This window comes from Myotis myotis, unplaced genomic scaffold (genome assembly GCF_014108235.1).
Source record: "Myotis myotis isolate mMyoMyo1 unplaced genomic scaffold, mMyoMyo1.p scaffold_m19_p_4, whole genome shotgun sequence".
In the NCBI taxonomy this organism is placed as follows: Eukaryota; Metazoa; Chordata; class Mammalia; order Chiroptera; family Vespertilionidae; genus Myotis; species Myotis myotis.
Window position 1 is genome coordinate 112,955,192 of NW_023416346.1, and position 25,375 is coordinate 112,980,566.

Below are 25,375 nucleotides of genomic sequence, written 5' to 3' on the forward strand. Positions count from 1 at the left end.
CAGCCCCAATCATACACTGATGGGGTCCCTCAGCCTGGCCTGTGCACTCTCACAATCTGGGACCTCTTGGGGGATGTCGGAGAGCCGTTTTTGGCCTGATCTCACTCAGTGCAGGAGCTGCCCCATGGTGGTCAGTGTGCTCCCATAGGAGGAGTGCCACTCAGCCAGAAGCCGGGCTCACAGCGCAGCGGGCTTAAGCCATCAGCTGGACATCCCCCGAGGGCTCCAGGACTGCGAGAGGGCGCAGGCTGGGCTGAGGGACAAACTCCCCCCCAAGTGAACAAATTTTGTGCACCAGGCCTCTAGTTTTCCTATAAAATGAATATAAGTATTGCCAAACCTTCAGGAAAAACTTGAGCGGCATAATGGTTTTATGCTTCATTTTGTAAAATTATTCTCATGTTCCTTGTCTTATAAAATACTATATCTGAATTTCTTTGGCTTAGAAAAATAATTTTTACTCTTACTTTCTTCTTGATGGTCATTTATAAATTTGTGTAGTATAGTGTCAATTACATGGTCATTTTTTAAGGAATGGGAATCATTTTCTTCTTTTACAAATATGTGCTTACTGTACGCATTTGGATAGACTTGTGGAAGAATTAAGTAATCTAAAATAAGTAACTTAAAATAAAATTTCATTTAAGTATAAAATTTAGTATATTTAGTGTGTTCTTAGAGGAGAGATGGACATTACTGACTAACTTATTATCCATCCTGAAATGAAGCCACGTCGGCTACCAAAGTATGATAGTCTAGCAAGAATATAAGCATGATCAATCATTGGCATTTGAAATGCATTTCAGGAAACTTCTATATACAGCATTCTATAAATAGCATTAAAATGTCTCAACTACTAGCAGCAAGCATGTATTGACTATTTAATATATACCAGGCCATGTACTAATCTTTACATGCATTATTTCATTAAATACTCACACTGACTCCATAGACGTGTGTATTATTCATGTGTGTGTGTGTGTGTGTGTGTGTGTGTGTGTGTGTGTGTGTGAGTGTTTTATTGATTAGGAAAATGAGGGCTCTTTGTTCAAGGTTACACCAGTAGAGTATGTGGCAGAGCTAGACTGTCACCCAGGTCTGTCTGATAGAATGGCTTAAACTTGGAACCACAGTCATATGCTGCCTCTTTATTGTAACTAAGATAATAAATAATAATAATAATAAATGTTTGTTTTTTTATAAATTTTGTGATATAAAAACACGTAGCCAATTTTGTTCTGTGTTCTCATCAGTTAAAGAGAAGGATTTGACTTGATAACTACCCCAAACCCCCCCATTCCCTAAAGTTCTTCATTCTAGACTTGTGAAGGGTTACACATATCTAATTTCTTAACTAGCCAGTAACAAATAAAATAGTAGTCTAAGTGCTGTAGCAAAAGAGCAAGTGCATGAGTCACGTCAGCGGTCAACAAGCTAGACCAGAATTAGACCAGGAGTCGGAAATTACAACGGTCTTGGAGCACTGGTTTTGTGACAACACTCTTTTCCTGGGCCTTTTTGTTCCTCCCATCTTCTCTCACTTATGGTCTTTTTCTTAAAAAAAAAATAATGTTGAAAGTATTACATAGGCCCTCCTTTACCCACCCTCCCACCATTAACCTCTTCCAGCCTGCTCCTGTACCCCCCAGGCCTTCACCACTCCATTGTCCATATATATGGGTTATGCATATATACATACAAGTTCTTCTAAGGTAAGAGCAAGCACACTCACTTCCATTGTATCTATTACAGTTTTAATTCATTTTAACGAGTGCTTCAACTGGTTTCCAAACTGTCAGATATCAATGACCTTCAGTAATTGTTCTAACCTCCATTTCTATATTTGGGTTTCAAGCCTTTCCTAGCAGTAGGCCTTAAGCATTTACACTTAAAAGGAAGTTCAACTTCTGCTTAGATGGAAATTTTTAAAACAAACATGCAAAACTGCATTTTCCCCCAACCCATTCCTCCTCTCTAGCACTAAAGAAAGGCTTGGATTTTGAGAATCTGTGGGATTCATATGTTAGGTAATAAACTGATCTAAGAATATTAATATCAGCTTCCATTTATTGAATTATCATTTATTGAAGGATATAAAATATTAACCAAATACTAATATGAAAAACATTCCTCTTCAGGTTACACTTATACTTTTTAAGATGATTGTGGTTTCGAAAGTAAGATATCAGACCACAACAGCTGTCAAGATTTATTACTTTCATTTATCATGGCATGATAAATTTGGACTGAGTAGAACTAAGCACCATCAGTTTAAATAATTATAATAGCAGTGTGTATTTGCCTTTACATGATTTAATTATAATGCCCACTTGTCTAGAAGCTCTCATTTATATCTAATAAGCCTTATTTCAGGCAATAGAACTATGCTGATCTGCATGTCTTCCTAAAGTGGGCAACAATTACATCACTTTTCATCTAAAACTTGGACTTTGGATACAAATCTTTGTATACAGAGGAAAAAGGCTATATATATATATATATATATATATATATATATATATATATATATATATATATATATAGTTCATTAGTGAAAAATATGTCTTCTATAGTCCCTGTAGTACAGTAAAACCAAAGTCAACAGCATTACATTTGCTCACGACAACCAGAGTAATTGTGGGTGGAAAAATCTAGTTGAAGCTGACTTCACTACCTCTGCAAAGGAAGGTCAGATTTATACCAATTACAGACCTCAACAACAGAGTGTTTTTTAGCATCAGTAGTACTGTAGGGCACTTTCAGAATTAGGTATCAAATTTAACACTTGAATTGTTTTGTTTCTAGTGTATTGATATTAACTGCTTCTTTACCCAAAGAAGGAAACAAAGAGGCTTCCCAATTTTAGTAAGATAGAGTAGTCACTATTCAGAAAAAGGTGTGTTTTGTTTCAAGAAAATAGCAACTGCTTCTTTACCCAAAGAAGGAAACAAAGAGGCTTCCCAATTTTAGTAAGATAGAGTAGTCACTATTCAGAAAAAGGTGTGTTTTGTTTCAAGAAAATAGCAACTATGAAAATATACTAGTAGACCTAGATAGCAAATGCTGCAGGGCTATATTTCACTTCAAACAATGATTACTTAGATGGTCACCTTGGATTAAAACCTCAACTAGCATATTTATAATAAAACACATTCCATGCACAATATATGCATATACACAGTTTCAGAACATATAAAGCATGAAAATAGAGTGCTTCAATAGCTAATTATTTTAACAACACAGTGAATTAAAAATATAATTTATATGACAAGGAATTTTCCTATCAAAATATGAACCAGGCTCTAGTATATAATGTATGAACATTTTTCCCTTGGTCTACTTGGAATTTCAATTTTTGCAAATGATAATATAGTGTAACAGGGCAGGGTATGTTAGTTAAATTCTAGTGTAACATTTTATTTTAACTAGCCTGAAGTTAAATTGGATAAAGTTACATCTATATGTGACCCTTTACAAGGACAAATGTTTAAAAATTTAAGGTTTCAATAACATCAACCACTTTCCTCTGCATGTTAACATCTGGTGAATCCCTGTTACTTGCTCAGGTACAGGAGTGTTTGCTTTTTAACAAACTTAACAAACGAAAGTAAATACTAAAGAAAAAGATGAGTACTGCCTGGCAGTGTATTCAGTTTGGTTTCATTATTTTCTCTTGCCGAAAATTTGGAAATGTGTGCCCTTTGTTGAATGTACTCTTCATCATCAATTAGTATTTATTGACATTCCCTGTGCTCAGAGTACATCATAAAATTACTCTGTACTTTATTATGAAACAGAATCTAGAGGAATTTCTCTGTTGAGCATTAAAATATCCAAGAGAAGAAAATGGATGGACATAATAGACATTTGATTAAGTTTCTATATCTCATCAACTGTAAACATTTACCTAAATGGACTAGGTTTATATGAAACCCTCCAAATGTGGATAAACCCTGAAAAAAAAGAAGAGAGAGACCACTTATCTTCAATTAGTGAAGAGAGATAAAAAGAGATAACAGAGGGGAGGAAGAAGTAATTCTGATATTGAAGGAAAGTCACTTTTTCTTGAAGAGTTCTATGTTACAAAGATATCATTTTCTTAATTTTATTAAAGACTAAAGGCCTAGTACACAAATTCATGCACATTGAAAGGAAATTAATAAGAAGAAACATTTTAATATCACTATTCACTCTTCCTCTATAATAGACGTGTCAACCAAATTCACAATTGACAATGACAGATGGAAACACACACGTGTGATTGGCACCAGCGAGAGCTTTATATATATATATAAACTTGCTTAATTAGACCTGCTTTCTGATTTAGCTAAACTTTTTCCAGCCTAACGAAGCACCACAACTTCTCTTTCAGGTAATCGTCAGCAACACAGCAGTAAATATCAACACGAAGCAGATTATTATTGTAGATCACACAGGGAGAACAAAGGGTAAAATATTTAACTGTACCAGTGTTTGACTATTCTGCACAGTGAGAAAACCTGAAGTCATTTTCAAGGTCCACCATTTCTTACTTCTTTCAGTCGGTCAAGTTTCTAAACTTTCTAAATCTTTGTTTTCCAGCTAGTGAAAAGACAGTAGGATTCTATTGAGTCTCCTATCTACCTACTCCAGGACTTCTGTGAGGATCAAATTAGATGAGGCATGTGAAAATGCTTCACAGACATTTGGTTAAACTGTAAACTGTTTGCACCTGGCTATAAAGCAAGTCATGTTCCTGGGCTGAAGAAACTGCAAGGCGGTTAGTCGCTAGGAAGAGGAAGCTGGGCGTTGCTATGTGACATCATTACCCAGAGCCCACAGGCACCATTCCCAGGCTGGGCTGGGCTGTGGGTCGCATTTTGTGCCATGGGGTCTTGGCAATGTTGGCTGCGATTTGGTGGGCTGTGGCTCCGGGGTGGTGGTGGGGCCTGTGTCCCATTGGGGGAAGCCGAGTGGTGCTTTGTCGGCGCCAGGTCTGTGGCGCCATCTATATTATAAAAAGCCCATGGCCATAATGCCATAACGCCGTCACAATCAAACAACTGGTCACCATGAAGGTGGGGGAGCACCTCTTGGTCCCTCCCCCGTGGCCCACAGGCTCCAATTGCAGCAAGGCTGGCAGCTGGTGGGCGGGCGGGGAAGCAGGCTGGTGGGAGCAGTGAGGTGGGTGGGGCGAGGCACACGTGGGTGGGCAGGGCTACGAGCATGGCGAGGTGTGGGCAGGTGGGTGGGGCCATGCAATTTCTCGCACTGGGCTTCTAGTTTCTTTATATATGGGCAGTGCACATCACTGCAGCTCCTGCATTGAACATCTGCTCCCTGGTGGTCATTGTGCGTCATAGCAACCAGTCGGACGGTTGGAGGGACACATAGCATATCAGCTTTTTACATATATAGATTACAGAGTTATCACACACATTGTATATTTCTGTTGAGAGATTTTACAACATCTCTTGTAAGAATTTTAACAATATATAGCAAGAAACTTAAAATTATTTCCTTTATCCAGTATTTTTCTTTTTAGGAATCTACCATGTTAAAATAATCATAGTCATGGGAAAATGTATAGATAAATATCACTGCACCATTACTCATAATAAAATTTGAAAAAATCAAAATTTCAAATATTTATGAAATTATAGGACATTCACATGGATAGCATGTAGCCATTAAAAGGGTATTTTCTGAGAATATTTAATAGGAGTGAAATGTTTATACAATGTGAAGTGTAAGAAACAATAATCTTTTCTGTATTTCCTTGAAATTTCTACCATTAACTGGTATAATTATTTTTTAAAGCAAAAACCAAAATTTTAATAGTGATACCCATATCTAGATGAGTAATGATAATTTTCAGTAATGTGTCTCACCAGGTCAACAGTGAGATGGATTTCTACTCTCTGAAAGTCTGGTAATGATGAATATAACACCCTCTATTCGGAAGGTTCTGAAAATGGGCTTCTGACCATAGCAAGAAGGATACATTTCTGATTGACATTCTCAGGGCTCAACCTCAGGAAGACAATGGTGTCTGTCTTTTTTTTTAATATATTTTATTGACTTTTTACAGAGAGGAAGGGAGAGAGATAGAGAGTTAGAAACATCGATGAGAGAGAAACATCAATCAGCTGCCTCCTGTATATCCCCTACTGGGGATATGCCCGCAACCCAGGTACATGCCCTTGACCAGAATCGAACCCGGGACCTTTCAGTCCGCAGGCCAATGCTCTATCCACTGAGCCAAACTGTTTTCAGCAATGGTGTCTGTCTTATGATTCCCTTAAATGCAGCTGCCTGAAAGGACTAAGTCAGGATCACCTCCTGGACTGAACTTCAGAATTATACAGTGTGATTTCTGGGCCTTTTGCCGAAGAAAGTTCTGTCCATATATTTGCTGATGCCCGAAAGTTATTTAAAAGGGACAAAATTCTTTTTTTTTTTTCCACATTAGAAGTAACACACAGATGCCACTTAAAAATAGAAATACTATTCAGTTACCACAGATTGATTGATATTCAAACTCACCCTTTTGCATATTTTATATGAATTTAGTTACTATTTTGTTTTTCCCTAAGTACTTTTCTTTTTTTGCCTTTTGCTGCTTACATTGGAAAATGATCACCATCTTTTGAGAAGGTGAAGGAATTGGAAGAAAAGGAGGATACAAGGTATGGAGAAAGAGAGAGAAAGCATGGCCAACAAATGGCAGAGAAAGGAGAATTTGGAAGTGAAGACAAATCCATGCATTTCATGATTTTATCAGTCATTATTCATGAGTTTTATATATTTTCGGACAAACTGGAGAACTGATGTATTTGCAATTACCAAGGTCAAGTGGATGTGTGTGTAATTTAGCCAGGATGCTCCAGTTAGGTCATCAGACATGTACCAACTAAACTTTGTGTAAGTTCTGATGATTGTTCTTATAACTCATATGGCAGTTGTTGTTGGTTTTTATCCTCTGAGGTCAAGGTTGAGTCAGTTTAGGGCAATTTGAGTCAGACTGCTTAGTGGTTGGCCAATAAACTTCATTTGGAGATTCTCACCTTCTCATAAGAGTAGGTACCCCTTTACAGGTTCCCTGCCACTATCTTTACTTCCACCCCATGATTCTTCACTATGTCCCCCTTTCTTATGATATGATATCACATTTTGAGCCTGTTGAAATATATATCTTTTATAATTCTGGAAAGAGCAAAATTAATTCTCCAAGGAGGTGGAAAATCAAAGTACTTATTGTAGAAAACAAATATATTTTAGGAATCTTGACTCTTTTCTGTCCTTAATATTATTTCTTAGTTTCACTTATTCTTTGTGATCATCTGTTTACCTACTCCAATACTATTGCAATAACAACATTTTAAAGGTATTATTTCAAATCAACTGTTACTCAAAAATCCAAGGATTAAGGTTATTTTATCCTAGGCACTGAGAACTAGAATCAGGAAATAAAACAAGATAAAAGTTGTATGATGGAATCCAAATTCCAAGTTGATATCTCAAGTTTAATTGGTGTTTAAAGAGAAGTCATGTTCCTTTTGGCAGTGACAATAAAGGAATTAGAGTATTTCCTGGAGCATTTTGATGAGAGCCGTGCCCATGTTTCTTCAAATGAATATAGTTAACCCTTCACATTCGCATAATTATTTTCATAATTTTAAATTTATTTGATTAGTTATTGTGCAAGAAAAAGTAATTTTTAAAAGGAAAGCTTTACAAATTATTTATTTCATCTTGTAAAACATTTTAGTAGGAAGAAGAGAACAATCTGATTTATTGCAATTTCAGGGAAAATATAAGGAAACCCAATGGGCAGGCATCAATCATGAAATTATTTTAATTATACTGCCAAGTAAAAAGATACAATTAATTTCATTTTCACTATGTTCATTACCGACGACTGGTACCACAAACAATTCTTTTTGGGCTCAATATTTTATAATTTTTAATTAATCCTTAGAAGTACATCTTCCTAGGAGTTAGTAAAGAGTCTGCATGAGCATGGCCACTTATGATAATTTATATTTCAAAATATTTTTAGAAGGTAACAATCAAATCTAATACTAGTATACCTCAATATACCATAGCATGAGTAAAGAGTGCGATACAATTTTAAACTATTTGCTTGTTTCATATCTAGCATAACTTTAATGCTGCTTGTAATCTTCTATTTCAAAATAAAGATAATTATAATATATTTGCATGTATATGACATTAATTCAAAGGTTTGAGTTTACCATCAAAGAAGCATATTAATACCATGACTTGTATAAATCCCACACATCTTCTTTCCTCAATGTTAGTAAATATATGTATTTCAAATGTTATAAATCCAATGACTAAAATAATTATACAAGTTCTAAAACAATCATCATATCTTTTTGCACTATTACTTTGGATAAGCTATTGGTAAAGATTATATCTGTAATCTTCATTTTGAAGATGACTTACAATTTTAATCCAAATTCTAACTCCAAAAACAAAAATAACATTAGTAACTTTAAGAGATAGGCTATCAATTCCTTTTTAGTTGTATACAATAAATGGATTTCCACTCTCAAGGGATAATGTAAGAAAAAAATTCCTTAACAAAGAAGAAAGTATGGTTAAATTCACACTTTTGCTAATCATATATATCAAACCACCAAAAAAAATAATTTTCTCTTAATGTTGATGATATAGGCATGCATACTATATTTCAAATATAAATATAAACTTAAATAATATCATTAAATGTGCTACACATATTTATAATTAAGATGGGAAAGTTTTCATAATTTGGTATAACTGCATATAGCTCAACCAGACTCAGAAATTCTAGACAAAAATCTAAGGTAATTATGTTAGTATTTTGATTTGTGGACAACTGGATATATTTATCAAATCATAAACTGTCAATGTTCTTATGTCTTGTCCCAAGCCTATTAATCCTTTAACCAAAAGCCACTTGCTCATATTTTATTAATATATTATCCATAACTTAACTAGCATAGTGTCCATTATATTTGACTAACTAAAATTTATTTTAACTCTAATGGTAACATTTATTTTTACAAACCTATACCTTTTCCCTCAATTTTCAAAAACTGTATTTTAGTGTAATAATAGATAAGTCAAATAGTTCCATATCGCCTGCTTTAAAAACAATTCAAGCTTTATAAAGTGACAATATAACACCATCAGTAAAACCCTCAGCCCATCTCATTTCCCCATGGCCATCTAAATGACACATCACATGATATTTTACATACATATATCCAGTTTGGTCTTAATGGATGTGCTGTAGAGCATGGTATGGTCCATGTTTGCTGTTATTTTCTAATTTTGCTCCCTTTAAATATGCATGGGATTAGCTCAGCGTGCTACGTCGGGTTATGATATAGGCTTATTGACTGTCATAATGTATTGAGAAAAGTGTAATAATTGGAATTAGGGAATTACTCACCCAGCTGAGCCTCCTGAATGGTCAGTTTACTTTCCATAGGATACAAAAGCTTGGGTGGCTTATCAGTCAGAGGAGCTGAAAAACAATAATAATAATACTGACTATAGTTATGCTACATGAACTGAAGGAGAGAACACAGTTTATTTTCTTAAATAATTTCCATTCTCAGAGTAGTGTGTCAAAGCATTCTACCACATAATGACTTACATATTTCAGGGAGTGCCTTTGAACTAAAGAGCTATTAGATTGTATGTGAGTCAAATATAACACTTCTAAATTGACAATCACATGAGACTATTTAAGTACTGAGTAATGACTGGTCAGTCTTTAAGAACATATAACTGTGTTTCACCAAATCTTTTCAATTTTCAATTCAGTTTTTTCCCCTTTTTAAAGCATATCTTACATTTACTGTGTTAATATATATATATATATACACACATATATATAATCAGGAGGCATTTCAATGATTTCTTTTCACATAAAGTTTCCTCATTATTCTTAATCAAAATCCTTAGTTTTCATACCCTGGATCATACTGCCTCAAACACATTCCTTAGTAATTAGATTTAGTATTTCTTACACATATACTCTATAAATAGGGTAGCAATGTAGTATTAAATTAGTACTAGTACAAGCTGCATAATCAAGCATGCATACAAGTATTCACCAAGATCATACTTTAAAAGATATTTCCCATTTAGTCAAACTCTCTTATTACCATGATCTATTACATTTTATAGTATCTATTAATAATTTGTATGAAATACTCTCTTTGAATTTTAAGTTTCCATACATTTATATTCTGTGTGCTCATCAATTCATAAATTATCAACCTACAGATCTAATAGTTTACTATTGAGCACCTTGAAGACAGGTTTCCCAATGAATACTGCATTACCAGCTAAACTAGACTATTTGGACTTTAGACAAATAGCCAGTTCTCCTTCATTAAGCCTCCATCCCCACCCTAGCAGATTGAATTGCCCAGGTTTCTTGAAATCTGTCATTGCCACTTCCAACTCTAGCAAGTACAGAAATGATAAATTTAGGGATGCTGAGCTAAATGTTTCTATTTTGAGAGTTTTCTTCCTTCCTTTCCAGGACATGCCAGTTTGGTTGATAACTGGAATGCTGATCTAGTCAGCAGTGCCAGGAGTTGGCCACATGTCCTCATTATCAGAGGATTCAAGAACTCAATGTGCTTCAGCAACTCACCCCCATTTCTCTTTAACAGAAAACACAAGGTGAGTTTAAATAGTCCCTGTTTGGGAGACTAACCATACATAAGATCAATTGCCATTGTTCATAACTAATTGAATGCATTATTCATTCATTTTAGCTAATATTTAACACAGAGATGGAGATGAAAGGGAAGGCAAAGTTGGATCAATAGGATATCAACTGCTGTGAAATTCATGTCAAAGATTTAACATCATAATGATTAAGCTTAAATACTCTTATTTCTTACCTACAGTGATCTTAACAGATTTTTATTCTCCTACCAGCCAAACAAGTAGCTTATTCACTAAATGTTGGTAAAATAGTTCACCATTAATAAGTCAAAAAGCCACATTCCTTTGGCTCTGGTTATTAAATTTTTTCAGTGAACTACAAAAGTAACTCTGGTATCAAAATAGCAGGCTTATTCACTAAATTAACTTGGTTCATATAATCTTGTGATTATGCAGTGACAAGAAGGCGACTCAACAGTTTGTTATAGAAAGCAGCTAAAAGAAATATTCCTGTTCACATTCACCCATCACTAATTTATAGTATGAGAAAAGATCTGTAGAAAAGGATAATAAAATCTTTATGGAACACATTCATTCAAAAGTATAAAATGCTTATGTGCTTCTCCACCCAACCCACCACCCACGCACATGACATAATGTTATAGCCTTAAGACCTTTCATATTACTCTCATGCGGCAACTCCAAGTAGCATAGGAATTGTAGAATGTTGGAACCAGAGAAAATTATATGCATATTAAGTTTTCTAATTTTAAAACTAGAGGCCCAGTGCACAAAATTCGTGCACTCGGTGGGGGGGGGGGCCCTCAGCCCAGCCTGCGCCCTCTTGCAGTCCAGGAGCCCTCTGGGAGCCCTTGGGGGATGTCCGACTGACAGCTCAGGCCCCTTCCCTGTGAGTCTGGCTTCTGGATGAGCGGTATTCCCCCTGTGGGAGTGCACTGACCACCAAGGGGCAGCTCCTGCATTGAGCGTCTGCCCCTTGGTTGTCATTGCACCTCATGGCGACTGGTCAACTGGTCAACTATCTGCCCCCTGGTGGTCAGGGCACGTCATAGTGAGTGGTTGAGCAGCCTTAGCATATATTACACTTTGATTGGTTGAACAGATGAGCGGACTACCGGACGACCTGACACTTAGCATATTAGGCTTTTATTATATAGGATGTGTTCCTTAAAGCCCTGATATCCACAGTGACACTCTGGGCAGAAGAAGTGAAGATAGAGATAAGAGGCCCCCAGCAGGGACCTCCACCGTGAAAGGGGTGTGGCCAGCCTGAAAACAGTCATCAGCCCCTCACCCAGGCTGGCCACACCCCCATGGGGTGAGGATCCCCGCTGAAGGGCTTGGCCAGCCTGCAAACAACTCTCAGCCCCTCACTCAGGCTGGCCAGGCACCCCAGCGGGACTCCCACCATTCTGGGACACCCTTCAGGGAAAACCAGCTGGCCCCCACCCGTGCACCAGGCCTCTATTTATACTAATAAAAGGGTAATATGCTAATTAGACTGGGAGACCTTCCAGGAGACCTTCCAGATGTTCTTCTGGACAAAACCATGGTGGCGGGGCTGAGGTAGAGGCGGTCAGAGGCCAAGAGGGGTGGGAAGTTGTGGATGATCAGGCCAGGATGGGACGGCAGTTGTGGGTATTCAGGCTGATGGGAGGCGGGACCGTTGGGGGTACCCAGACCAGCAGGGGGGCCAGTTGGGGGCTAGCAGGCCATTAGTGGGGGTCAGTTGGAGGTGATCAGGACAGTGGGGGGGGCAATTTGGAGTGAGCAGGCCAGCAGGGGGGGCAGTTGGGGGTGAGCAGGTCAGCAGGGTGGGCAGTTGGGGGTGAGCACACCGGCATGGGAGGCAGTTGGGGGTGATCAGGCTGGCAGGGGGGGGCATTTGGGGGCAAGCAGGCCGGTGGGGGGGGGCAGTTGGGTGCAAGCAGGCCAGCAGGCAGAGTGGTTAGGGGCAATCAGGCAGGCAGGCAGGTGAGTGGTTAGGAGCCAGCAGTCCTGGATTGTGAGAGGGATGTCCAACTGCTGGTTTAGGCCTGATCCCTGTAAACCGGCAGTAGGTCATCCTTCGAGGGGTCCCAGATTGGAGAGGGTGCAGGCCAGGCTGAGGGATACCCCCCCATGCACAAATTTTGTGCACCGGGCCATTAGTATATATATAAAAGCCTAAATGACCGGCCAACCGGTCGACTGTCTGGTAGCTATGACGCACACTGACCACCAGGGGGCAAACGTTCAATGCAGGAGCGGAAACCACAGGCATGGAAACATGGAACAGACTGATGAACCTCAGAGGGAAGGGGGGAGGGGGGAGGGCGGGAAGAGATTAACCAAAGATCTTATATACATACTAGAGGCCTGGTGCAATCCATGCACCCGTGGGGTCTCTCGGCCTGGACTGCAGGGATCGGGCCAAAAGCAGCTCTCTGATATCCCCCAAGGGGTCTCGGATTACGAGAGTGTGCAGGCCAGGCCCAGGGACCACACCAGTGCATGAATCTGTGCACTGGGTCTCTAATAAAAAAATAAAATCCTGCCAATTGTGACAATATGAATAAACCTCAAAGATATTATGCTAAGTGAAATAAGTCAGACAGAGAAAGAAAAATACCACATGATTTCATTAATATGTGAAGTTTTTTAAAAAATTAAAACAAATGAACAAAAAAAGAGACTCATAAAAACAAAACAACCTTTGGTTGCCAGAGGGGAGGAGGGTGGAGAGATGGGTGAAGAGGGGAAGGGAAATATAGTCAATAATATTGTGATAACTTTGCATGGTGACAGATGGTTATTAAATTTATATAGTGATCACATCATAAGATATATAAATATCAAACTACTATGTTGTAACCAATGTCACCTAAATAAATTTAATAATAAAAATATATATAAACTACTATGTTGTACTGCTGAACCTAATATTGTATCCAACTATACTTGAATAAAAATTAAAAAGATCAATTCAACTGATGTATAGTGAACACTATAATGTGCTAGACATTGTGATGGGGGTTTGAATAGCTTGGTTTCTGCCCTTATGCCCTATTTAAAGTGATCAAAAGTAATAATAATACTAAAAAAAAAAAAGGAAATATGCTGTACATATTCAACTCCCTTGTTTTAGAGATCAAGAATTCGAGGTGCAACTAGAACAACTGGCTGGTCAAAGGTAACAGAGCAAATTCAAGCTAGAGGCCTTGTTAGATCTTTGCCTCCGAATTCTTTGTTACCTATTCTCTGAAAATTCTGTCAAGTAACTACTATAGCACTTAGCAATCTGTTAGGAGGGCTAAAACATTTAACTAAGTAACCATAACCTATAGAAGAGTATACTTACTGTGCAATATATCATCTACAAATGTCACGTTTTGATATGCTATGGTGTGGATCAGTTAGGTATGTTTCTTGTATGATTCACCTGTGTTTGATAAAAGGGAAAGGAAACTCGCAGATAGCATGACAGCTGAACTACAGATCTGACACACTGGCAAAATGACTGAAAGGCGGTGACCATTAAAGCTAAGATGTAGCTCAGCTCTATAGTCAATTGAGGATGAGAAATTTTGCTTCCACAAAGGAAAGAGCATGTGATGAATTATCCATTATTTGAGTGTTTCTGACACTTTATGGTGTTTAATAAATATGAGTTGAATCAAACTTACAGGCAACAACTGGAAAACAAATACAAAAATGGTAATAACCAAACAAAGTCAACACACAAACATACAAACACAAAGCCCTCTTTATTTTCTTCACCAGAGGCTCAGTGCACAAAATTCATGCACTGGGGTGGGGGGAGGGGGGCTCAGCCCGGCCTGTGATCTCTCTCAGTCCAGGACTCCTCAGGAGATGTCTGACTGCCAGCTTAGGCCTGATTCCTGGGACTCAGACATCCCTCTTGCAGTCCAGGGATCTTGCAGTCCAGGACCCTTCACTCCTTACCACCCGCCTGCCGCAGAGGTAGGAGAAGCTCCCAACACCGCCACTGTGCTTGCCAGCCATGAGCCTGACTTCTGGCTGAGCGGGTGGGGCAGGGGGAGCACCATTCAACCAGAAGCCTGGTGCGCTGCTCCTTTGCGCTGGCCCTGTCCCCCACCTACTGGTGGAGGGGGGGCTGATCTGGGGCTGGGCCAGCCAGGGGAGGGACCGTGGGAGGTTGAGGTGTCAGGATGGCACCCCATCCTGCCTCTGTGGAGGTGCCAGGACCATGTCACCCTCTCTCCTGTCACATCTGTGGCTGCTTCTGTTGGAAGGCGCAGAGTAGGGACCAGGACTGTGCAGCCCCCTCTCCCACTGCCTCTGTGGAAGGGGGTGTGCTGGGACTGCCATGGCTGGCCTGGTGATGCAGGTTCACTGGCCCCACCCCCTGGCCATGGGTCATTCCAGAAGGTCATGCCGGAAGGTCATTCTGCCATCCAGTCTAATTAGCATATTAGCTCTTTATTATATAGGATGGGCAAAGGTGGATCTGGAAGGAAATTCAAACAAATGACTTACCAAAAAAAAAAAAAAAAAGCATCAGACCATGATGAGACCAACTGACATTTTATAGTCAAAGAAAACACCACCACACTTCCTCTCCCTCTCCCTCTCCCTCTCCCGCACACACAAACACAGAGACACACATAGATACTGACTGATTAAACTGAAATAATTTAAAAACTAAAGAAAATCCAACAGTAGTGACATGGAGCACAGGTTGGTTTTAAATCCTGATCTTGTTTTTATCCTAACAAGGGAAAAACGCAATCATGATAGAGATGTTTCTCTTGCAAAGTATATGTTAAAATAATTCTGTGTATCCACCAACAAAAGCATTTTACAAGCTCTCACTTTATTCTTCAGAACATCCTATTGACAACATTAAAGCTGATATCGTTTTTTTTATTGTTTAAGGCATTACAAATAGTAGTATATATGTCACTCTCACTTTATTCTTCAGAACATCTTATTGACAACATTAAAGCTGATATAGTTTTTTATTGTTTAAGGCAGTGATGGCGAACCTTTTGAGCTCAGCGTGTCAGCATTTTGAAAAACCCTAACTTAACTCTGGTGCCGTGTCACATATAGAATTTTTTTGATCTTTGCAGCCATAGTAAAACAAAGACTTATATTTTTGATATTTATTTTATCTATTTAAATGCCATTTAACAAAGAAAAATCAACCAAAAAAATGAGTTCGCGTGTCACTTCTGACACGCATGTCATAGGTTCACCATCACTGGTTTAAGGTATTACAAATAGTAGTACATATGTCTCTCTTTTTTTTTCCCCACTGACCTCCCCCCAACCTCCCCTACCCCCCTGCACTTGCCCTTGTCCTCTCGGTTTGGGGGGTAAGAGATCAATCAAAGCTGATATGGTTATTTAAAGTAAAATCAGACCTTTCTTACAGAGTTACTAATATAGCCCAATTGACAAAACTGTTCTGCAGAGGAAAAGGGGGATTTCAAGGACATTTGTTTTGCTTACCAGCTGCCAGTTAGAGAAACATCTAGAAGTGGGTATACATGCAGTTGTGTATAGGACTGATTACTTTTTAAAATATATTTTTATTGATTTCAGAGAAGAAGGGGGAGAGAGATAGAGATAGAGAGAGATAGAAGCATCAATGATGAGAGGGAATCATTGATTGGCTGCCTCCTGCATGTCCCACACTGGGGATTAAGCCTGTAACCTGGGCATGTGCCCTGACCACAGAATCGAACTGTGAACTCCTGATTCATAGGTCGACACTCAACCACTGAGCCATGCCAGCTGGGTAGGACTGATTCTTTATGTGAAGGTTCCCCAACTAATCATAAAGGTATATAGTCTTTCCTTTTTCCCCTCATTCCAGGTGCACTTGGGTTATAAAACTAAAAAATGGGATCCCACCTTCAAAAAAAAAATGTGACAACAGACCAGGGTAATGGGGCCAGTAGCCTTGACATTTTCTAATGTTTTTAACAAGGAGAGAAATGTGAGATATTCAGAATGAAAATACATTTTTCTGTTCATCAATTACCCCTCTACAATTTAATATTAGTCCCTTAAATACTAATTCCTCAAATACTATTGAGAATACTTAATGCTTCTTAGATACCTGTAGTCATCCCACCACAACATTTATTCTTTTAAAATCATAGATACCTTTCAAAAGATATTTTAAATAGTACTTTCTCTGCATTGTATCTTAGAAGTAGTATATAGTAAAGAAAATCATACACTTAGCTTTCATGGAAATATGAGTGTAATATTTCTCAACTCTGCCTTATTGGTTTGGCAAGTTGTAGAAGTTATTCAAACTCTCAGGAGTTTAAAGTTTCAGTCTCCTTATATATAAAATGTGACATAAGTAGTTTTCCCTTATGGCTTGGTGTAAGGATTAAATAGGATAAGAGATTAAGTGCCTGGATATAGTAAGTGAAAAATAAATCTGTTATAATGATAGCCATCAGAGTTTGGGACAATATCATTCAGCATTTAATGCAGCCTGATAAGAAAAATAGTGTTGCTCATAAAATAATGAACTGGATATTTAACTAAGAGTCCAAAGGCATTTAGCTCCTGAATTTAAGAATCATTAATATTTCCAACATTAGTTTCCACAGCAGGAGAACTGATCTATCTTCAAGAACACAATGAAACGAAAACATTTTGAAGATATTTAGATATATAAGCAATGTGCTTGGATTGTAAAGGACTTAAAGAGAAATAAAATACAGCTTTTAAAAACTCATAGAGTTTAAAACCTAGGTAATTATAACTCCACTAGAGGCCCAGTGCAAGAAATTCATGCACTCGGGGAGGGGGTCCCTCAGCCCGGCCTGCGCCCTCTTGCAAACCAGGAGCCAGCAGTCGGACATCCTTAGCACTGCAGCAGAGGCAGGAGAGGCTCCCACCACCGCCACTGCGCTCACCAGCTGTGAGCCTGGCTTCTGGCTGAGTGGTGCTCTCCCTGCGGGAGCACACTGACCACCAGGGGGCAGCTCCTACATTGAGTGTCTGCCCCATCGTGGTCAGTGCACATCATAGCAACTGGTCGTTCAGCCGTTCAGTCGATGTGCATATTAGCCTTTTATTATATGGGGTAATTCAATTTCCAGGGCATTTTTGAAGTACTTACAAATAGTAAGCACTATATTAGAAGTAAAATAAGACATGGAGTCTGACATATGACTATATAAAATAAAAGCATATATATATATATATAATATATATATATATATAATATATATATATATATATATATATATATATATATATATATATATATATAATGCATTGTGATGAGTGCTATACTCAGCAATAATTTCTTTATGACCCATTGAAATCTACCAACTAAATCTCATCACAAAATAGTATTACTGATTTATTCAGTTGACAAAAAAACGTGCTTTGTGGCAATCCCACTAACACACTCCATTTTGTTTTGTTTTTTGTTTGTTTTCTTTTGTTACCTGTGTGTATTTTTAACTTAAATGAGTTGACAAACAACTGCCTATTTTCCTAGTTAATCAAGGGAATGTGGGATACACAGAGAGCTTCAATGACTCAGGATGGGATTTGAGCTCTGCTTTCTTTGGCCTGGAATGTTTGAACATTAATTTCTAATATTGGAGCATGGAGCTTGTGAGAGCTATAGCAAGTAGACACAATCTCATGGTCCTTTGGAGAAAAACTGAATGGACAGGATAAAACATCAACATATATTAAGCGAAGCCGTTTTGGGGAAAAGGGCACTTTCTTTTTCACTTATCTCTAATGCACTGGGATAGGCAAAGTTTTCTACATTCTGTTGCAAATAATTATAGTGACTCACAGAATAGTCATGGAGTCTCAGAAGGCTCAAAGAAAGAGGGGAGAGGCACAGCAACTGAGCAGAGAAGTACAGAGAGAAGAGCAGTTTATGAACAAATTAATATCATATATAAGATAACCTTGATCTGTATGAGTTATGTCAAAGTGACAGAGCAAATGCTCCTAAGAACATAATGTTACTATATCTATCAAAATGCATGTATTCAGGAAAATCAACTAGCTTTAATGCTTACATTTTGTTCATATAGATTGGTGTTTGCTTATAGTATAAATAAAACAAACATGTTCACTCATTAAACAAATATTTTTAAAGCATGTCTTTGATGAGCAATTTTCTAGTTACTACAAAGTATAACAGAGAACCAGACAGACAAAATTCCTCCTCTTAGGGAGTCTGCATTTTAGAAAAGGTGATGGAAAATATACATGTAAATGAACACATGCATAAAATAACATCAGGTGGCTATAAGTACACCCACCCCTCCTCACAGGCCTTCACCACACTATTATCTGTGTCCACGGGCTATGCATATATGTAGATAAGTTCCCCAGTTAATCTCTCCTGCCCCCACCCCCTACCCTGGCCTTTTCTCTGAGATCTGTCAGTCTGTTCCATGCTTCTATGTCTCTGGATCTATTTTGTTCATCAGTTTAGTTTGTTCATTATATTCCACATACAAGTGAGATCATGTGATACTTATATTTCTCTGACTGGCTTATTTCGCTTAGCATAATACTCTCCAGGTTACTCCATGCTGTCTCAAATAGTAAGAGATCCTTATTTTTTATAGATGCATAGTATTCCATGCTATAAATGTACCACAGCTTTTTTATCCACTCATGTACTAATGGGTACTTGGGCTGTTTTCAGATCTTAGCTATTGTAAATTGTGCTGCCATGAACATAGGGGAGCATATATTCTTTTTGATTTGTGTTTAGGGTTTCTTTTCTTTATTGTTTTATTGCTTAAAGTATTGCAAAGGGTATTACATATGTGTCCTCCCCCCCCCCCCCCGCCCTTGACAATCCCCTGTTTAGGGTTTCATTGGAATATTCCTAGAAGTGGGATCACTGGATCAAATGGCAGTTCCATAGTTATTTTTTGAGGGAAGTCCATATTGCTTTCCATAATGGCTGTACCAGTCTGCATCCTCACCAGGAGTGAACTAGGGTCCCCTTTTCTCCACATGCTTGTCTTTTGTTGATTTGTTGATGATAACCATTCTGACAGGTGTGAGGTAATACCTCATTGTCATTTTAATTTGCATCTCTCTGATAATCAGTGACCTTGAGCATCTTCTATCTATAATAATAAAAGCATAATATGCTATTTATATCAGATGTCCTTCCAGATGAAGCTGGGGCTGTAAGGGAAGCCCAGGTCCCCCATGCCAGAGGGAAGTCTGGGTTCCAGGTGTTAGAGGGAAGCCGGTGCCAGCAGCCAGGGGAAGGAAGGCCTACTCTTGCACAAATTTCGTGCATCAGGCCTCTAGTTTTTTTCATATGTCTCTTGGCCTTCTGTATGCCCACTTTGGAAAAGTGTCTATTTAGGTCCTTTGCCCATTTTTAAATGAGATTGCTTGTCTTCTTTTTGTTAAGTTGTATTAGTTCCTTATACATTTTGGAAATTAACCCCTTGTCAGAGGCATCATTGGCAAATATGTTCTACCATACAGTGGGCTCCCTTTTCATTTTGTTGATGGCTTCTTTTGCTTTGCAGAAGCTGTTTATTTTGATGTGGTTCCGTTGTTTATTTTCTCCTTCATTTCCCTTGTCCTAGGAGATGTATTACCAAACATATTGATGAGAGATATCTGAGGTTTTGCTGCCTATGATTTCTTCTAAGATTTTTATGGTTTCACAAATTACATTTAAGTATTTCACCCATTTTTAGTTTATTCTTATGTATACTGTAAGTTGGTGGTCTAGTTTCATTTTTTTGCATGTAGCTGTCCAATTTTCCCAGCACCATTTATTGACGAGACTGTCTTGACTCCATTGTATGCTCTTGCCTCCTTTGTTAAATATTAATTGAGCATAGTGGCTTAGGGTGATTTCTGAGTTCTCTGTTCTGTTTCATTGATCTATCTATATGCCTGTTTTTGTGCCAGTATCAGGCTGTTTTAATTACAGTGGCTTTGTAGTATAGCTTGATATCTACTATTGTGATTCCTCCAACTTTATTCTTCTTTCTCAAGATTGCTGAGGCTATTCCGGGTCTTTTTTGTTATATATATGTTTGGAGTCTTTGTTTGAGATCTGTGAATTATACCATTGGGATTGCACTGAACCTATAGATTGCTTTGGGTAGTATGAATATTTTAATGATGTTAATATTATCAATCCATGAACACAGTATATTCTTACACTTGTTATATCTTCCTCTATCTCTTTTTTCACCATCCTGTTGTTTTCCAAGTACAAGTCTTTTATCTCCTTGGTTAAGTTTATTCTTAAGTATCTTAATTTTGTTGTTGCAATGGTAAATGGGATTGTTTTGTTGTTTTTTTAGTTTCTCTTTTTGAGAGTTCATTATTGGTGTATAGAAATGCCATCAATTCCTGGGTGTTAATTTTGTATCCTGCTATGTTGCCAAATTCATTTATTAAATCTAGTAATTTTTTTGTTGGAATCTTTTCTGTGTACAATATCATGTCATCTGGGAATAATGGCAGTTTTACTTCCTCCTTTCTAATTTCGATAGCTTTTGTTTCTTCTTCTTGTCTGATCACTGTGGCCAGAGCTTCTGGTACTATGTTGAATAAATGTGGTGAAAGTGGACAACCCTGTGTTGTTCTAGTTCCTAGGGGAAATGGTTTTAGTTTTTGCCCATTGAGTATGATGTTGGCTGTAGGCTTCACATATATGTTTTTTTATTGTGTTGAGGTATGATCTCTCTATTTCCATTTTGCTGAGAGTTTTTATCATAAAAAAAGGATGATGGATTTTGTTGAATGATGTTTCTTTGTCAATTGATATGATGACTTAATATTTTTAAAACTTTTATTTTTTTAAACTATTCCTACAGTGGATTTTGCATAAATTTTATGGGGATGAATTCTAACTGGCTGCATGACTGATTTCAAACATATAAATAAATTTGTTTGTAGTAAAAACAAAAACAAATGGCAAGATAAATGAAACAATACCTAATTATCTAGATAAATAATGATGTACCCTAGGAAAAGCATGCTGATTGATATAATAGCTATAATCATATAGGTGAGCATGCCAGCTACTGTTTTCACTTTCATTGACAGGCAAGGAAAAATTAATGGTCATCAATTGGCTTCTAGGGCAACAATCAATTCCGAGAAATTGTGTGTCACATGAAGGAAAGTATCTCTTCCGTAGCAATCAGAAAGTAATAAACATTATCATGGCACATCATTTATCTTTTTCTATTAATAGATAAAACCTCTTCAATAAATGAAAATGTCAAATCTCAGAGAATTTGGAAATGCTTATTAAAGACAAATTGTGGAATAGACAAAAGTTACCATGTTACTGCTGAAAGTCACAGACTTTTTTAAAATATATTTTATTGATTTTTTAAAGAGAGGAAGGGAGAGAGATAGAGAGTTAGAAACATCAATAAGAGAGAAACATTGATCAGCTGCCTCCTGCACACTCCCTACTGGAGATGTGCCCGCAACCAAGGTACATGCCCCTGCCCGGAATCGAACCTGGGACCCTTCAGTCCGCAGGCCGACGCTCTATCCACTGAGCCAAACCGGCTATGGCAAAGTCACAGATTTTTTTTAAATACTCTACTTGGCTTGGAATATCACAGTAAGACATTGCACTTCCATAGTATTTTGTAATGTACTTTAATGGCCTTCCTAATTATATTGAGTTGGTTTCTTAATATTGTACTTTGAGAGAAAAGATATTTAAACTTCCTGGCTTTTTCTTCATGGTACAGAATCTTGTACAATTACTCACTGGTATGTCTCTCTGACAGTGGTTTTCAATTGGGGTTGCCACAGCTGGTGTGTAGGTGGGTGCTACCTGACAAGAGATGGTGCTTAACTACAATGCACAGGAAAGCCCCACAGAAGAATGATCTGGTCCCAGATTTCAATAGTGCTGAGGCTGAAAAACCCTGCCCTAAGATAACCATATATTAAAAGGGGCTTGTTTACCTGTATTTCAAGTCTTACGTGGACAAAAGACTTCAATTTGAGGGTAGATTGAAACTTATTGAAAACATGGGGCTTGATGAAATGGTGGAGGATGCTGTCTTCTGGCTTATTGTAGAATGGACCACAGCCAGGAAGGAAGCCATGAGGGTCCATTAAATCTGTGTAGGTTTAGTACCCAGAAAGGTCAGGTATGACAGGTTGCAGGGGAGAGATGGGATGCCAAAATGAAAAGAATTAAATAAGAGTTCATATAAAGAATGAGTAACCTCTTCCTCCTTCCAAACACCCATAGGAAGAATAATCCATCAGTAAGGCCTATTGCTCCCACCCGAACACCTAAAAAACAATAGGTTCTTCTCTAAAGACATAGAACAATCCATATAATTCAGAATAGCAGAGGCATTCCTGAGCTGCAGAAGTAATTCTAATGCATTTAAAAACATTTAGCTGTTGAAATACTACGGAATTATTTTGTAACAAAATCTTCCTAATACTATTATACTTCAGCTAATATGGAAGTTGTTTTTAATCACTAAACAAATCTTTACCAAAAGATGGTAGCCTAAAATTATTTTTTAGTAAGTGGCAGTAACTATTCAAAGGAGCTAGCCAGGAATTAAAAAGAAAGAAGCCCAAGTTATACCTCAATTTATCATTAAAATTTACAAAGCACACTCTGCTTAATTTTATTCACAAACTATTATGTTGGCATGTTGTCAGTTGGAAACCTCAGCATAAATTTACAGCTTTTGAGACATAAGAACATAAATATAAGATCACAAATAAGCAGATGTATAGAAAAAATTAACACATCATATTTCGGCCTGTGTAGCTACATTATTATACTTAGCTATCAATTTCTTACAATAAAAAGATCTAGAACCTTCTCCCAAAATGAACAGCCAGTGAGGATTGAAGCCAAGATTAGAATCCACCTTGTCTGATTTTAATGGTCACGTGCTTCCATTTCTGTAGTCTGCTTTTCAACATTTTGGATTTCTAATGTACTTTCTACTAGACACTTTGTTTTCTCTGGAATTTCTGATGATTTGGGGCAGACAGCGGGAAACATTCTTTTGATGGGGTTTGGAGGCAGAGAGATGGAAAGGTCTGTAATTTTAATGGACTTCATTAGGACTAAACTATAGTAGACAATAGTGAATTTTTATTGTAGATTTTGTATATCTGCCATTGGCTGTCATAAGCAGAACCCTTTACTGATTGCAGGACTTGATGATGACATATAATTTGATGCTCTTATTATGACAGTGGACCCTCAAAAGTAAACATTTTAGAAATCCTATTAAAATTGTTACCAAAGATAAAATGAACGTCAATAAGGATGATTTCCATTGAAGTTCAAGTTTTATGAATATAGACAATTTTTTTAAAATTTTTGTAGTAATTGTATAAGATATTTGAAATGTACTTTAGAGTGACATTTTAAACAACCCAAATCCTGTAAAAAAAAATCACAAAATTATAGCCCTACTCCATTGCATTCTTCTAGATCAGTGGTTCTCAACCTTCTGGCCCTTTAAATATAGTTCCTCATGTTATGACCCAACCATAAAATTATTTTTGTTGCTACTTCATAACTGTAATGTTGCTACTGTTATGAATCATAATGTAAATATCTGATATGCAGGATGGTCTTAGGCGACCCCAGTGAAAGGGTTGTTGGACCACCAAAGGGGTCGTGACCCACAGGTTGAGAACCGCTGTTCTAGATGAATTAAATTTCATCAGTGGTCAGCTTCTTATGGAACAATAGATTAATCAAATATTGATATATTCAATTGCTGACTTGCTTTCACTTTCCTGATCTCTGTCAATGATGAGGCTGTAATAGGTGATAGCATCATTCCTTTGATATTCTATGACTCTAAGCAAACTTAACCCTAAAAGTCCAATATAATCTATATATATAAAAGCCTAATATGCTAAGTGTCTGACCGATCGGTCGACCTTTGGTCGACCATTTGAACAGTCACTATGACACACACTGACCACCAGGGGGCAGATGCTCTGACTGGTAGGTTAGCTTGCTGCTGGGCTCTGGATGATTGGGACTGGGTGAGATGGGCTGAACACACCCTAGAGCCCTCCTGTGGTCTCTCCCAGGCTGGCCAACCTCCCACAGTCCCTCCCCGGACTCTAAAATATTTCTTCTAATTTCCTTTTGATGTGCATGAATTCGTGCACTGGGCCTCTAGTAGTAATATAAATACTGTGGTAAATTACAGGCTGACTGTAATATTTAATGACATTACTGCTTTAAGAAACATGCCTCCAAATAATTAGCCTCTCTCTCTTCCTCCCTCCCTTCCTTCTCTTCCTTTTTCTTCCCTTTTTTCTTTTTACCCTCCTTCCCTCAAATCTTCCTTTCCCTCCTTCTTTTCTTTTTCAAATTTATCTTTATTGTTGAAAGTATTACAGATGTCCCCCGTTTTTCCCATTGACCCCCTCTACCACAACCCCCCCTCCCAGGCCTTTACCATATTATTGTCTGTGTCCATTGGCTATGCATGTTGTCCTTCTTTTTTAATATATTTTATTGATTTTTTTACAGAGAGGAAGGGAGAGAGATAGTCAGAAACATCGATGAGGGAGAAACATCGATCAGCTGCCTCCTGCACATCTCCCACTGGGGATGTGTCTGCAACCTGGTACATGCCCTTGACCGGAATCGAACCCGGGACCCTTCAGTCCGCAGGCC

At 37.9% G+C, this 25,375-nt stretch overlaps 1 protein-coding gene across 1 annotated transcript in view; it reads right to left on the reverse strand.

The window, feature by feature from the left end:
• Positions 1-25,375, reverse strand: part of IL1RAPL1 (interleukin 1 receptor accessory protein like 1) — a 749,920-nt gene that overhangs the window by 344,311 nt on the left and 380,234 nt on the right. The window contains exon 5 of the mRNA XM_036304231.1: positions 9,446-9,520. Coding sequence (XP_036160124.1) covers positions 9,446-9,520 — 75 coding nt within the window. The remainder of the gene's footprint in view (positions 1-9,445; positions 9,521-25,375) is intronic.